Genomic DNA, 16,873 nt, shown 5'->3' on the forward strand with positions numbered 1-16,873 from the left:
AACTTATTATTTTTGTGTTGAATTCAAATAATATAAGAGGTATGCAGCGTAAAATGTGTAAAAAGGTACATTATGCGACTGAAGAAAATAAAAATGTAGAGTGCGTTCATCTAATTAACGTAAGGGATAATCGAAACATTCCTATCTATCCTAATTCGTTTTTACTTACCTGGAATTAAATAAGACTTTTACACACTAAAAACAAACATTGAGGATAAACGAAAATGTTTGTGAAACTTGGATCCGCGTTTGTTTTTTGTATCACTGCACTACAGTGTTTCCACCGCTATGTTCACAACGAGGCACAGCAGGAGCTGGATGCTATGTTGGAGCCAATAATCCACAAAATTGCACGTATTTATTTCTACATCGATGGGGTTTGAATGAACGATGAAATGAGACTGAGTCCAAAATCCATATCTATTGGCTGATAATACAGCCTTTACCCGTGGTCCCGGTGGGTTGACCCATTGCTGTAACCTTCTAGATTTCCCTCAGGAAAACCAGATGGTATTCGAAATCCAGGGGGCTTGCACTGTTTTTTTTTTAATACCGCAGGATTTCTTCAAGTTACTTGTTAAATAAATACTTTGGTACTTAATGTGTTTATAAATTGGCAACATTCTATAGACTGCTTTCTCATTACGCTATTTCAACAACGCAAAGCGTCAACTACTTGATTCACATTTCAAATTTTTAATTATCGTCGTAATACTTTAGCTACCTGTTCCAAGACCCTACTGGTATATACCAGTGGTATATATGCCTACTAGTAGAGAACCTGGTATCGGGATTTATAGACCCGATTTCACAAAATATATCTGTCAATAGATCTGGATTTTGCTTGGTTATTATGTAAATGAGATAGATACCAAAGATAATACAATTAAATAACATTTCCATAATTTATTAGATTTTCACACTTTATGCTTCATTTGACGTTTAACAAAATTGTTTTTTAGTTTCTGGATCTGCTTCTGTGGCTTGTTTCTTCGATTACAAAACTTGCGTGTGGCAGCTGTAGATGTTGATGCAGGGGTTCACTGGGCAACATTTGGTTGGAGGCTGGATGTTGTTGTTGCAGCAGAAGCCCCCAAGGGGTCCACACGGGCCACAACTCGGTGCACACGGACTAGGACAGGGACTGCAGACAGGAACAGAGCACCCACTCATCTTGTACTTATTTCTTCAACACACGGAAAATTTTACTGAATTGTTGCCTAAACGCGGCAGTTGTGGTATGGAGTGTGAACGATGAAATGAGGTGCCGCGTGAATGCACGTGTTTTTATATTGACTGCCAGGTGCACAAGATTTTGCTGAGAAATCGCGATGGCCTATGAACTAGTTGGTTTGTAGGACAGTTGGCAACTAAATAACTTTTGTCAAGTACATAGTCACTCCGTAATCTCTATTGGGATAGGAACGACGTCCGCGATCCAGTGGTTGAGCGTTGGGCTCACGATCCGGAGATCCGGGGTTCGATTCCCAGTAATAATAAATAATAAAAAAAAAGTGGGGACATATCACAAAAATTACTTTGTGGTCCCTAGTTTGGTCAGGACTTTACAAGCTGATCACCTGATTGTCAAAAAGTAAGATGATCCGTGCTTTGGAAAGCATGTTTTAAGCCTTTGGTCCAGTAAATAGTATCAGTAAATAGTAACCATACTATTTACTGATGCAAGTAAGTAGTCGTTACATGAGCTATGTCGGGGGCCTTTGGCGGCTCAATAGTAACCCTGACACCAGGGTTGATGAGGTTGGTACTCCACCTCACAACCCACACGATAGAAGAAGATTGGGATAAGTACAAGACACAAGTACTCGTAATAAGGTTTGCGCCTAACTGGGCCCCCTCAGGCAGCCCTCAGTGTTCCCAACAAAGTAGTAAATGCTGCCTGAGGCTAACCTACAATAAGTAAAAAGAAAAATAACTTGCAGTTTCAATTCTATGATAAATAATTGATGAACCCAGTAGTGACAATAGTGATCAGCCAATTGAATATTGTTATGCTATGGTCCATCACATTAATTTCCAGTATTATGACGGGATTAAGTATACTTCCCGCCGCCCCAAATCTCCGTAGAACTATACACTCACATAATTTCAGAGGTCTATGTTGCTCTACGCACATAACATCATACATAAAGCCAACAGTAGCTACTCGTCATAGATCATACATTTCAGGTCGATCAGAGCATTATTGGGTCGATCGGACTGTCTATCAGACTGGATGAAGATTGGACTATGTGTGTACTGAGCATAGAGCAACACGGACCTACTGAGTTATTAATTTCAAACGGGTGGTGCTGGAGTAAGCTTCGAGTAAACTCAAATTCAAAAACATCTTTATTAAATAGATAACATAGTTACACTTTCAATCGTCATTTTTACATAACGAACGTCTCATCTGCCTGCCTGCTATTGCAGCTTCTCACAACCTGTATAGCCGGGGAAAAAAAGCTGAACAATTAACATTTTCGTTAAAACTTTTTTGCTCATATTTTTTTATTTGTTGTTTTAAAAATCTAAAAAAAATATTTTTTTAGGTAGGTACTGATAGGTACTAAATTTGTGTATAGGCGAAATTACATTTCGGAGCCTTTTGGTGGAGATTCTAAATGTGGGTGGTCATTCAGACATCAGAATGACTGGCCATTTTTTAAATTAATTTTCTTATTTATTAATTAGGTAGAAAATATCTATACAATAGGTATTGAATGTTAGTAATATTTTAAAGCTGATCTGTCATTTTGGGCAGTCATTCTGATGTTCACGATTATGTTGACATGCCCCCGATTTGGTCTGTCCAACCCAACCCGAAGGGTAACCCAAACTGGCCAAATACAAGTTACATGTCTCCGAAAACATTTGTCGGGTATTATTTGGGTTTCCTAACAATGTTTTCTTTCAACCTTGAGCATAAATATCCGATGATGGAAACATGAAGTCGGAAACATTCGAAATTGGACGTAGATGACTGAGAAAAGCAAAACTATAATAATAATTAACATTTTTTATTGACACTTTAAATTATATAAATAGGACGGAACAAGCCAATGGATTTTCACAAACTTCACAGTACTTTTCACCTTCTTTCACTTAACGATTCACAATTTTGTGTCAAAAATAAAATGCTTCAATGTCGACATCCAATTTCTATTAAAGCTTGGTCGAAAGCCAGGATTGGCCGCGGCGGTTGGCCTATCGCTACTACAGCATCTGTAGGAAGAAAAATATTACTAATTGATTATATTTATACAAAAGTAACAAATAGAAATAGAAGATACAACAGAAGAAAGAGTAAATAGTTGGATAGTATTCGAATGTTATTTGGAAATCAATATTCAACTGTATAATACTGTTATTTGTGGTAGCTTGTAATTGGCCTTTATTTACTACTAAGTGTAACATTGTGTGAATTAAGCTGTAAGCTCCCCAAACAAAATAAAATAAAATAAATAAATAAATAAATAATCTGTGATTTGCTCATATGCTGAAATAAAAAAGCAAATGAGTCGAGCTGCAAAACAGACATGATGTACCACTATAAAGGCAATAGGCTAAACACCACCATTTAGGATTCCGTATCAAAAGTGGATGCAAGTTGTCTTCTGATTATTTGTGGCTCTACCCACGAAATACGGATGTGAGTTTGTGTATGTATGGTGTTAATAGCAACAGATGGAAGCTACAAACGCAAGAGCTTGCGTTGAAGCGCGTCGTGTTGCTTCACTGGATATTTGCTACTTGACTGTAAACTGTGACGAACGAGCCACCGCCGCCGCCGCAGCACGATTTACAGCAGGAGTGGCAGCAAGGCCGACATCCCCCACATCCTCCCCTGAAAAAACACTGCCTGTGTGAAATGTGTATATGCCTGCAAAGGCAAAATTTAGTGAAACGTAATTTCAACTACAACCAACTATTATTTTTTATAACTGTACCTAAATTTATACACAATTAAAATCTTTTATCTTTAGACATACGGAAAAACCCGAAGGAAGGAAAAGGAAACTAGTCTTCTGCAAACTGTTTCACTAGAATATAGAATAAGTATGGCGAAGCCTGCAGGTATGTGTATGTATAGGCATGACTGGAATATACTGCTGCACGGATGACTCCAGATTATGGAGGATAAGGCAATATTTTTTTATTAGCTTGCATCGGTCCATGCCGCTCCAGTTTCGAACCATACACACAGTCGTGATCGAGCCCCATGATGATGCAAACCAATAAAAATATTGCTAATACTCACTGTATTGCTGACATTATTGATTGTATTTGTCCACATATTCTCATTCTGTCACACATTTTTACTGTTTTTCTGAAAATGATTGGGATTTCTTAATAATTTAACTCGGATAATTTTGATTCAAATTCAAAAGTAAGTATTGGTTTAGTCACTTTACTGTCATCTGAATTGATTGTCTAGGAATTATTGTTTCAACATGACATTCTATTTTCAAAAACGAAAAATTATTATTGACTTACTTATTTCTTAAATATGTCAAGTTTTTCTGCCATTATACTGGTAAGAAGTACATGTATGCAAAGAGATTTCAATGAAAAAAATAATGGGAAAATTCAAGGGTCTTACTTTTTTCAAACCACTATTGTTAGTTATAGGAAGGTGCACACCGAGCATAATGTGATTGTGCCTGAAAATAAATTTATTCTTTAATCAATGCACGCTTCGTTTTAATAGCTTCTCCTCGTATTCAGAATAAAAATAAAAGATATATATTTTGTTTGTACAAACTATAAAAACATACCGGCCGTTCAAAGTTTATAAGTTGATAGCGAATCTTCTTGTCTTGGTTGTTGAGGAGCATCCCCGGCCAACTTGTTGGGCGGTAGTCGAACGTGCTGTCGTGGACAATCAGAGGTCGCCTCAAGGTTACCGGGTCCATACCGCAAGGCAAGCATTTCGGACGCTACACATTTAACAATATCACATTCAATTATTTCGATCGTGAAAAATGAGAAATAAAGAAAAAGGCTGTGGAAAATCTTAGATCCTACTCTGCGCACACCAGCAGGGAACCTCATTGCGAAGGTAATGTTCCTTTGCCCAGCAGTGGCATAATCAGAGTGCTTCTTTCTGATAGTGTAGCTAAAATGTTACTTACGGCAACTGGAATACAAGGGTAGTATTGTGGAGGCTCCTTATTGCTCGGTAAATGTAGTACGGGGCTGCACATATTGATTTATTAAATTTATAACACTTTTGATTTTTTTATTAGTATTTCAGCAAAAATGCTGTATAATGGAGTGTGTTTAAAATTTTCTGACAGTTAATTTTGTGACATCTATGAATTTTATTTTAAAAGAATTGGAGTGAAACTTTTCAGGCCTTTCATATTTTTGTATAATACCTACAGAGATCTACTTACTTCCGTTCTACTGTAAAACTACTATAGTAACATAATATACATCAATGGTAAACTTTGAGTAATTAGTTACATTGAACAACAGAATCTGGTTGAGACAGAATTATCTTACTATAGCGGTGATGCTTGCTTCATTTTTTAAAACATTACGTATGTGTATTGTATATATACAGGGTGGCCCAGAAGTTCAGGTTCAAAATGAAAAATTAGAAAGAGGGGCTCATTAGCTACCAGAAACACCCCCATGTATGTTCAGCAATTATTTACGGTTTAGGAGATATGACCCATTTTGTACCTTTTTCTAGATTTTCTACCTTACTTCAGAAATAATCATTTTGTCGCTATCCCTTTCTTAATAATTAATTTATTTTACTTCACAACTATGCCTAAGTCTGTGTAGCGCTCAATCAATTATAAATCAAAGTGAAATCAAAGATAAAAAAAAAGTTATCGGAAGTCAAAGTGAGAATTCGACCAAAATTGTTACAGTTGTTAAAACTTCGCCGAAGAATAATAAACACATGAGATTGTCATAGACACTGAAAGTATTTCTAAAAAACTTCTCCATTTAATAGACTTTTAGAAACATTAAAAAAAAGTACCCTTAATACGGGCAAAAAACTAAGTAATTAGCCCTCAAAGATTGCAAGACAGACAGATTTGAAGGAAAATTTGACATTCTCATACAATGTAACTGCTACTTTCTAACGTTGTTAAAGGTGCTCAAAGACACATTTTCAATTAAAAGTAAATAAAAATCACGCTTATAATCGCTAACAGGGTAGACATAGCAACAATCCGAAGACAAAACTTGCAGTCACTTTTGGTATTCGTATTTTAATGAAGGTACATAGATTTCAAGGAAAAAGTTATCCCCAAACACTGTTGGTGATTCATAGTATCCAATAGTATGAATCACCAACAGTGTCTGTCTTGAAAATGTGTCTTTGAGCACCTTTAACAACGTTAGAAAGTAGCAGCTACATTGTATGAGAATGTCAAATTTTCCTTCAAATCTGTCTGTCTTGCAATCTTTGAGGGCTAATTACTTAGTTTTTTGCCGGTATTAAGGGTACTTTTTTTTAATGTTTCTAAAAGCCTATTAAATGGAGCAGTTTTTAGAAATACTTTCAGGGTCCATAACAATCTCATGTGTTTATTATTCTTCGGCGAAGTTTTAACAACTGTAACAATTTTGGTCGAATTCTCACTTTGACTTCCGATAACTTTTTTTTTATCTTTGATTTCACTTTGATTTATAATTGATTGAGCGCTACACAGACTTAGGCATAGTTGTGAAGTAAAATAAATTAATTATTAAGAAAGGGATAGCGACAAAATGATTATTTCTGAAGTAAGGTAGAAAATCTAGAAAAAGGTACAAAATGGGTCATATCTCCTAAACCGTAAATAATTTCTGAACATACATGGGGGTGTTTCTGGTAGCTAATGAGCCCCTCTTTCTAATTTTTCATTTTGAACCTGAACTTCTGGGCCACCCTGTATATATTATATCGTAAGTGGATCGCAGTTGTAAAAGAGTTTTCTTTTTCAGTTGTTACGGAGGATGCTAACTAACTATGCTGCCTATGTCACTAAGGAAATTACTGCTGCGTTACTCGACCAGTCTATATTGGCACCCTGTCTGGTACATTCTGTCCCTGGAGACTTCATGCAAGGACTATATAGGATTATCTACGATTTTCAAATATAGTTTTGGGAATAAATAAGTCGAAGTTACTGACCTTTAGGTCCATAAAGTCCAAATCTAAAACATACCTATTTACTTGAAAAAAACCAGGGTCATATACCATGAACGTCTGTTTGTGCTTGTACTTCTGGTTTGGTGTTGCTGTTCAAACATTACAATATGAGTAGATACCTACTTACAGATAAAAATGGTAATTTTAGACTTTTTGCTTTTAGTTCCTTTCTCTGGATTTCTAAGATAAGGTCAAAACACGCACGCATAATCCGGTTAAATATAGCAAGCTGTGGGTCGAGAAAATCCTTGCGTTCCTTTAGGTCCATAAGGTCCAAATCCCGAACTTCTAGTCTCAGTAGTACGGTTGTTTTGTCCGGCCCCGAACTACTGATACCAAAAAAGTCTCATTAGTACGGTTATGACGTCAAACCGAACTCATGTGACTTTTTTGGTATCAGTAGTCCGGTTAAGGAGGTTATATAAAAATCACAAAAAGTATTAGAAAGCGAAATATTTTTTATTAAATAGTAAATAATATTGAACGAAAATAATTTTCTTTGTAAAAAAACATAACATAACTTACTTACTTCTTGTACTTAACTTCAGTACCTCAGTACTACTTCAGTACTCATATTTAATAGTAAAAATCGGATCCAAAATCATTTTCTTTGTAAAAAAAATTAGAACCTGTTCTTCTGCCTAACTTCCCTTCTTCATTCATTTCATCTCTTCTACTCATATTAAGATGCTATATACGATGCAATTTTATGTAAATAAGTTTCTGTCGATATTTGGTTTGTTACAAGACGCAACTTACAATTTTGGATAAAATTTTCCCGGTCAATATCCTTTTTCGCCCTTTTCGACATTACCTTCACTCCAAATTTTTTAATTTGTTCTATGCTAAAATGTGCTAACTCATCATCGTCATTTAACACATGTAAAATTAAAGCACATAATAACGGGTTCTTACCGCGTTTAAATGGGGATATGAGAATCCCGATATTTCAGACAGATAGTCTGCCCGTAGAAAATTATGGATCTACCTACTCCACTCCAATCTCATCAGTCATCCCGTGATCATGGCACTTGCAACAGTGTCGAAATATCGGGAGTCTCATATCCCCATTTAAACGCGGTAAGAACCCGTTATTATGTGCTTTAATTATGATAATAACCGCGTAAACTTAAAACATGTAAAATTTGCAACATTGTCGGGTGTTTATTCAGGAGGTTATTTATTTTAAAATTCCAGCCCTCCACTGTATTATTTGTGCGATGTTGTTCTAAAAATATAGTCCATATTTTGATAAAATCATATCTCATTCAATCATATTTTGTCACACCAGGTGGTTTTGCCCACCACTAACCGAACTACAGCTATAGGCTCAACAGTTCGGTTTGACGTCATAACCGTACTAATGAGACTAAAAAGGGCTCAGTAGTACGTGACCGGACAAAACAACCGTACTACTGAGACTAGAGGCAGCTATAGGCTCAACAGTTCGGTTTGACGTCATAACCGTACTAATGAGACTAAAAAGGGCTCAGTAGTACGTGACCGGACAAAACAACCGTACCCTTTCGGTCCATCTAGTCCACTCTATCAAAATGTCCACCGTATCAAAATGTCCATTGTATCATAATGACCACTTCAAGATGTCCTGTTAGTCAAGAAGACCACTGTATCAAAAAGACCACTGTATCAAAATATATCCATATCGTCTATATCCCAAAAAGTCCAAATCCCAGAATGTGAGGCATAATCATTTCTAGTCTAGAATTTGTCAGAAATCTAACTCGCAGTGTGTCTCGAGAATCTAACTCGCAGTGTGTCTCGAGAATCTAACTCGCAGTGTGTCTCGAGAATCTAACTCGCAGTGTGTCTCGAGAATCTAACTCGCAGTGTGTCTCGAGAATCTAACTCGCAGTGTGTCTCGAGAATCTAACTCGCAGTGTGTCTCGAGAATCTAACTCGCAGTGTGTCTCGAGAATCTAACTCGCAGTGTGTCTCGAGAATCTAACTCGCAGTGTGTCTCGAGAATCTAACTCGCAGTGTGTCTCGAGAATCTAACTCGCAGTGTGTCTCGAGAATCTAACTCGCAGTGTGTCTCGAGAATCTAACTCGCAGTGTGTCTCGAGAATCTAACTCGCAGTGTGTCTCGAGAATCTAACTCGCAGTGTGTCTCGAGAATCTAACTCGCAGTGTGTCTCGAGAATCTAACTCGCAGTGTGTCTCGAGAATCTAACTCGCAGTGTGTCTCGAGAATCTAACTCGCAGTGTGTCTCGAGAATCTAACTCGCAGTGTGTCTCGAGAATCTAACTCGCAGTGTGTCTCGAGAATCTAACTCGCAGTGTGTCTCGAGAATCTAACTCGCAGTGTGTCTCGAGAATCTAACTCGCAGTGTGTCTCGAGAATCTAACTCGCAGTGTGTCTCGAGAATCTAACTCGCAGTGTGTCTCGAGAATCTAACTCGCAGTGTGTCTCGAGAATCTAACTCGCAGTGTGTCTCGAGAATCTAACTCGCAGTGTGTCTCGAGAATCTAACTCGCAGTGTGTCTCGAGAATCTAACTCGCAGTGTGTCTCGAGAATCTAACTCGCAGTGTGTCTCGAGAATCTAACTCGCAGTGTGTCTCGAGAATCTAACTCGCAGTGTGTCTCGAGAATCTAACTCGCAGTGTGTCTCGAGAATCTAACTCGCAGTGTGTCTCGAGAATCTAACTCGCAGTGTGTCTCGAGAATCTAACTCGCAGTGTGTCTCGAGAATCTAACTCGCAGTGTGTCTCGAGAATCTAACTCGCAGTGTGTCTCGAGAATCTAACTCGCAGTGTGTCTCGAGAATCTAACTCGCAGTGTGTCTCGAGAATCTAACTCGCAGTGTGTCTCGAGAATCTAACTCGCAGTGTGTCTCGAGAATCTAACTCGCAGTGTGTCTTGTGAATCTAACTCGCAGTGTGTCTTGTGAATCTAACTCGCAGTGTGTCTTGTGAATCTAACTCGCAGTGTGTCTTGTGAATCTAACTCGCAGTGTGTCTTGTGAATCTAACTCGCAGTGTGTCTTGTGAATCTAACTCGCAGTGTGTCTTTCTAACTCGCAGTGTGTCTTGTGAATCTAACTCGCAGTGTGTCTTGTGAATAAAGTAAACATAAGTACGCTTAATCATAGTATATTTCCACAACACGGCACTATGGGTAATAACACTACATCGAAGCGCAGAATGCGGCCGCACACCGGTGCAGACGCCATGGCTCGTCTGCTCCGACGCAGCGCTTTCAGGTTAGATCAGCAAATCTTCGTACAGCATGTGTAGATGGTTATGCAAGGGCAGCCGCACCCGCAGCAACCCCCGCAGCATCCTCCACAGCATCCTCCACACCTGCAATCAAAAGAGTTGGTTAATAGACATTATCTTCCCCCGAGACTTGAAAGCTGGTCAACCCCCAGCAGTCCAAACCATCAATATACTTACATTTTGAATATGAGAAAATAATGTACTTAATGACTAAAATAGTTAGTGGAAATAACTAGTATTACTACTTTTTTTATTGTTTTTCATGTATATACCGCGCAGAGGATTTGTTTGCACTACCCTTCCTCTGCCACATACCTCTACTCATTGACTTTTTTTCGTTTAAATTTGGAAGAAAATACAGGAAGGAAAATATTTGGCCAATTATTTTATGCCAGTCTTTTATAAAGCACGGAATACATTTCTTAAAATTATGAAAAAGGTTAACTTCACAAAACAGGTTTGCTATAATCTCAAGCTTTTAATCTCATGGGTCATGCACAAACAGAAATATTAGGATTACGGAGTGAAATATTTGTCTGTATAATGTAAATTTTTGTTGTATATGAAATTCGTTATTATTCCAACATTGCAATAATCCTTCCGACATGGAAAGCCCTACAAAAAACCGACTCTGCGTAGATTGTGAAAAACTTATAGAAAAAATGGCGATTTGCATTAACGCAGAAGATAGTTGGACTTGCCTTAAACTAAAAGATTTGTCACGTGTTCGTAAGATCGATTTTACTAATCCTAAAGAGATAAATCTTCAAAGCAGCTATAAAAATACTTCGAGAGACTATATTCAACAATTCAACCAGAACTTGGAAAGAGATAAACAACGGTATAAAGTTCAAATTGAAAATAATTCATGGCGGCGTCATGTTGTCAACGACGATGCTGCTAAAGGTCTGCGTTTTTATACAACAGAAACGAGATGTTCTCCACAATCTACGTTCCTTATAGTGCTGGACGATTGTGGAATAAATTCTGTTTACCACCACACCCCGGGATTCACATGTTCGTCGGCTAAAGATGGACATAGAGCAAACGGATATACAAAAATTCAGCCAATTGAAGGTCTACCTCCAAAATCTTTACTAAGATGTTGCCCTCACCTTTTGCTATAAACTAAACTGCAGAAAACTGTACTAGCACATTTGTTGGAAGAAATGTATGTACATTTCCAAGTCAGGTTCGTTTACGATTATTACTTTCTTGATAATGATAAGTAAGTAAGTACTTAGATTTTGTAAATGCAGTGTCTTCTTTCGTGTGGGTTCTGCAATCAATGACTGACCCCTAAATCCCTAGTGTCAGGATTACTATTAAGCTGCCAAAAGTCCCTAACATGTATCATGTAGACTCCGTATTATAAGATAGTAGCCGAGACTGACTGCAGGCTGCGACCTTGTTTTTTTTGGTCCTTTCGATGGCATTCAGATGTTTTTCAGGCCAGTATTTTGCCACCCGGACAGAATTTTCGCCGGCATTCATCAGCTCCTCTCGCGTAAAGGTATCAGGGTAGGCGGGGCAAGAAGTCAGGTGAGCCATAGTCTGTGGCGTAACACCACACAAGCAGCTCAGGTCCGATCTTCACTGCGACTGTGAATGCTGTAGTTTGGTAGGTAAGTATACCGTTTTCATACGTTTTATTTATACTTAACAGCGCAGCGGTCATAGAAAAAAAAACTACGGGCAGTGTAATAGTGCTCACGGCTATATTATTCCCAATTCAGTATTGCAATTGCATGTATTTATGAAGGTATTTTTTTCTTACATACCGAATTGGGGCAGGCAAAGGTAAAGCATCAAATGATGGACTAAATAGCCGAGTTTCAGCGAAGTACAGTAAATACTAGTGTATTAGCACCTTAATTAGGTTAGCTATAGGTACCGCCATCATCATCAGCCCATTAACGTCCCCACTGCTGGGGCACGGGCCTTCCCTATGGATAGATAGGGAGATCGGGCTTTAAACCACCACGCGGGCCCAGTGCGGATTGGTGGTTATTAACGACTGCTAATGCAGCCGGGACCAACGGCTTAACGTGCCTTCCGAAGCACGGAGGAGCTCGAGATGAAATCTTTTTTTTTTTGTGGTCACCCATCCTATGACCGGTCTCTGCGAAAGTTGCTTTACTTCAACAATCGCAGACCGAGCGCGTTGACCGCTGCGCCACCGAGCTCCTTTATAGGTACCGCCATTGGTTAGTTATACCGCCATGGTTCTAGATTTTTCATTTCATAAAAAGAAAAAATTGCTCCACGACCCACTGGATCACATTTCATTCAACAATCCCCGCACAGCATGTCGAAGTCTTTCTAAATTAACAGTGAAATTTTGTAACATATTTTCAAATCTAAATTTTCCAGTGATATTCATATTTTTTTTTTTTTAATAAATTTGGGTACTACTTATATATTTTTCTAAATTGAGAGTTTTAGTAAAAAAAAAAATGACGTGCGGTAAACAAACGATGCAAAATAATAACAATAATGGTGCTAAGGTCTGTTGTTGTTGTATTGAGGCAGCTAAAGAGGATTCTTTTCTAAAGAATGGTCGCTTGAATCTATCCCCACGGCCGTGTGTGTGGGACTTGCCATGCAAAGCGGATTGCTTCGAGACACCACTAGGTGCAAAACCAGGCCGCAACCCATTGTGGAAAACATATAATGGAAATATCATGGAATAATCACCGGGAAATAAAAACCTGACCAGCAACAGAAAAAGTTTTGTCTTCAAATTCTTAAAAATAGAATTATAAATAGCAATTCTTGAATAGAAATAGAATTTGAAGACTCAAGCCATGGCCTCCTAGATTTCAAAAAATTGTAGAAAATAACAAAATTATTTGTATAGAAATTTATTTAAGAACTCTTCCCAGTGTTTTCTGTAAATTTTTGGTAAGTTTTGCCTGAGAAGAATACTTTGTTCTGATGAAAGTGTTTACAAAAAATCTTTTTTAGGTACACCCCAAGCTTAACTGCTCTTCGACGGTGCCAATTCATCAAGTGAAGAGCCGGGAGCTGAGAGGCGGAGTGCTGTACACGGACTGTCACTGCTTGCGGAGGAACGGGTTGCAGTACGACTGTCGCCGCAGTGGCTGCCAGACCTCACCGCTCTGTTCTGCGACACCGGCTCCCATCTGCGAGCCCTCACGACAAGCTTGCATCAAACACGCTCTCAATCCACATGCTGAACCCCTCTCGATCATTTGCAATCAGCGAAGTTCTTAACGTCTCCACAATCTATTATTTTATATTACCTTTCTAAAATATTATGTAAAGTGGATACCACCTATATAAAGAACTGGCACATTAGCGTAGATTCAAATATAGAAACTAAAGAAGTAAAACCGAGGTCAAAAGAAGAAACAAAATGACAGAAAGTATTTTTGCTTCGTCTAGTTTAGATGTAATTTTACAAAAAAATTGTATTTTTTTACAAAATCCTAAATTTTCTAGTATCACGTAACAATTTTAATCCCCTTTATGTAGCTTTATATAAGTAATAAAAATATAATTAAACCCCCACCCTCCTCAGTTTCTTTATCTTCGGTGTAGGATCGCTTATATTCGATTCCTATACAAAATGTAAGTATGATAGTTGGAGCAGTATGTTTCTTAGTAAACGGGCAAGATAATGGACACGCGTTACTTTCAGGTGTTCACCATGTGGTCCCATGGTTTGTTACAAATATGAAGACTGCGGTCCCCCGGTGAGTTGACCTATAGCTTGTAGATGTCAAATTAACGTAGTTCGGAACAAAAAATTGAAGGGTTTGGTATGATATTCAGCTGTGCTGCCTCCCTCGGTCTGCATTCAAGCGCAATGGACTGCAAGACCACCAGTACTTCCAGCAAGGGTCGGTCCGGTACCTGTGCCGGTCGGGCCCGGGCTGCTGCCAGCCGTGCCCGCCGCGCTGTCCGCCGTGCGTGCGTCGCCCGCCTCCCGGCAAGACCTACGTTACGCGCTTCAGCGACTTCGATCTGCTCTCGCAGTGGTAGTGCATCGCTCACTAGCCGCTGCGGCTCTCGGTAATGATCATCAATGTTCACGGCGGACAGCGCGATTCCCTGTAGTGCATAAATTAATAACGCATTTCTTTTCAGAGTGGCAAAGCTTCCGATGGAGGCAAACGCGCGGAGGAGGGCGGTGCGCAAAAAAAAGGCGAAAATGAAATTCAGCTGAGAAGGATTAAAAGCCGCGAGCTGCGAGGTGGTATCATGTACTATAGCTGTCATTGCATCAAGCGCAATGGACTTCAGCACGACTGCCGCCGCACGGGCTGCGGCGGCGAGCCTGCATGCCTGACGCTGCCCGACCCGGTGTGCGCGCCCAGTCAGCTGGCGCGCGCGCGGGGCCTGGCTGACCCCGGCCCGCTGGCTGCACACATGCGAGCGCAGGGTGGCGGCGGCGCCGGGCCCTCCGGCGCCTCCAGCTCCGGCCCGGGCAAGAGGTTTATCGTCTGCGAACTCAAAGGGATCACTCCGGAAGTTGCCGCCAACAAGTCTGGAAAGTGTTGTAAGTGTCAACCCGCGACTAACCCTGCACCTAAGCAGAACCCGAATGCTGGACAGTTTATGGGGGGTGCCTGCATGTATACTCCAACTAAAGCCCCCCCGAAAGCGTCAAAATGTCCGTGTGCTTCTGCTGCAACTGCTGCTGGGGCGACAAGGCCGATGTTCGTGTTTGACGAGCAAATGACTAAAAACATTCTTCAACATTTTGATAGAAAGGAATTAGCGTCTACGAATAGTTCAGGTGGATGGCGCGGCAACAAATCAGTTGCACCTACTAAAAAAGAGGAACCTTGCACCAGGCCCGGTTGTGTGCACTGGCAGCCACCGCCTCCTTGCGTGTGGGACTTGCCTTGCAAAGCGGATTGCTTCGAGGCTCATCCCGGCATTCAACCGGGTCGCAACCCGTTAGTTAAGGGACTTGGCGCTTTCGTTGCGGTGCCTTCGCGATCAGGCCAAGGTCAATCTAATAAAACTTCGCATCAGAACCAGAATATCAAAACGCTGACGCCTAAATGTTGCACAGGTTGCTGTGCGCCGAGTGATGGCGGGGCATCTGCGAGTGGTGGACCCGCAGACGGGATGCCGGTGCTGGTTATGAAGCTCTGCTGAGACTTGGATACCAACCCTACCTCCTCCCTGGATTAACAAGAAAGCTTAAGAAAAAGTGCAAAACACTATAAATTATGTAACTCGAATCAAATAAATGTTGTTCTTGTATAAACCCTCTTTCACTTGTTCACTTTCAGATTTTTGGTATAACTATTATCGTATCTTGGCCTCTATAGCCATAAACGCGCAGTGACCAGCCATCCTGACGTCAGAACCACCGGTCACAAATGTTATTTTATTGCGAAACGTTGGGAGGCAATGAGTAGTAGGGAATCCTCGCCATACAATATCATGTAACCAGTCCAACCTAAGCATTCAGAGGTTCCGTACCCCTTCGGACCGCTTATCAGAATAGAGCCCGTTTACACGTGTTTGCCGTTTACGACCAACGACCATACGATAATGCATGCATGCATAATTAACACGGGCCTCGAGATTTCGATTCTGCTCCGCACCACCCAAATCCCCTGGTAGTTGCGGCTTCCGAGTACATTCCGCTTAGGGACGATACTGAAAAGTATCGGCGTCCGAAGGACGTAATATACGTTCCCTTCAGGACCCCGATACCGACTCCGCCGGCGTTGTCGACGATTTCCCTCGTTCAGCGCTTATCGCTATCGACCCACTAGGGTCGATTAATTCTTTCAAATATTTTTTCTCTCAGACGACGCCCTGAGCCGAGGTTCGCGCCCAACTGGGCACCCTCAGGCCTGTTGTCTTAAACGTTGTACCGGGTGAGAGCTTTCAGCGCTCCCCATTTGTCCGGCCAAGTAGTTAATGCCATCTGCGGCAAATCTACAATAAGTCACGTCAAAAAAAAAGGTTCGTGTTGCTCTATGGCGTCAGATAAAGACGCAAGATGCATATGGTAGCACACTGAGGTAGCGCCTACGAATAAATAGGGTAGCGCACTGCAATGCTATTCGGTCCGCCGGAGGTCCGTGTAGCTCTATGGCACAGATTAAAAAAACCTGAAAAACATGGAAATAAAAAAGTATAGCGTTTTGATTTGAAAAAGTCATTCTCTAACATCAGAAATTCTACGTGATTAATTAACATTTATGTTTTAAAATGACGTAAACCAAAACTGAAACATGATATAATCGTCTAAAAATAGTAAACAGTGTAAAAATATTTATGTAAATGTAACTTTGTTATTATAAACATCTTGTCTGGTCCACTGGGGTCGCCTGATTATTTTTGAATAGCAATGACGACGATTTGTAAAGTTGCTCGAGCTGTTGTAAACGTGCCGTACATCATTCGCGTTGGTAATAATGCTTTCATGCGGAATAACTACTCTTCTTGTTGTCCCACTGACTGCCCAAACATGTACGACGTAA

General features: G+C 40.1%; 1 protein-coding gene across 1 annotated transcript; it reads left to right on the forward strand.

Moving 5' to 3' along the window:
* Window positions 1–10,292: 10,292 nt before the first annotated feature.
* LOC126375421 (uncharacterized) lies at window positions 10,293–15,530 on the forward strand. Its single transcript, XM_050022337.1, has 3 exons — window positions 10,293–10,381; window positions 14,062–14,116; window positions 14,511–15,530. The coding sequence occupies exons 1-3, from the start codon at window positions 10,293–10,295 to the stop codon at window positions 15,528–15,530; spliced, it is 1,164 nt and encodes a 387-aa protein (XP_049878294.1).
* The last annotated feature ends 1,343 nt before the right edge of the window (window positions 15,531–16,873 follow it).

Source organism: Pectinophora gossypiella, chromosome 2, assembly GCF_024362695.1.
Source record: "Pectinophora gossypiella chromosome 2, ilPecGoss1.1, whole genome shotgun sequence".
NCBI lineage: Eukaryota > Metazoa > Arthropoda > Insecta > Lepidoptera > Gelechiidae > Pectinophora > Pectinophora gossypiella.

Bases quoted from the DNA above. Each gene is read 5' to 3' on its own strand.
- LOC126375421 (XM_050022337.1), top strand. From the start codon at position 10,293: ATGGGTAATAACACTACATCGAAGCGCAGAATGCGGCCGCACACCGGT. The intron at 10,382-14,061 runs GTTAGATCAGCA...CGTTACTTTCAG, and splicing joins CTCCGACGCAGCGCTTTCAG to GTGTTCACCATGTGGTCCCA. The intron at 14,117-14,510 runs GTGAGTTGACCT...ATTTCTTTTCAG, and splicing joins ATGAAGACTGCGGTCCCCCG to AGTGGCAAAGCTTCCGATGG.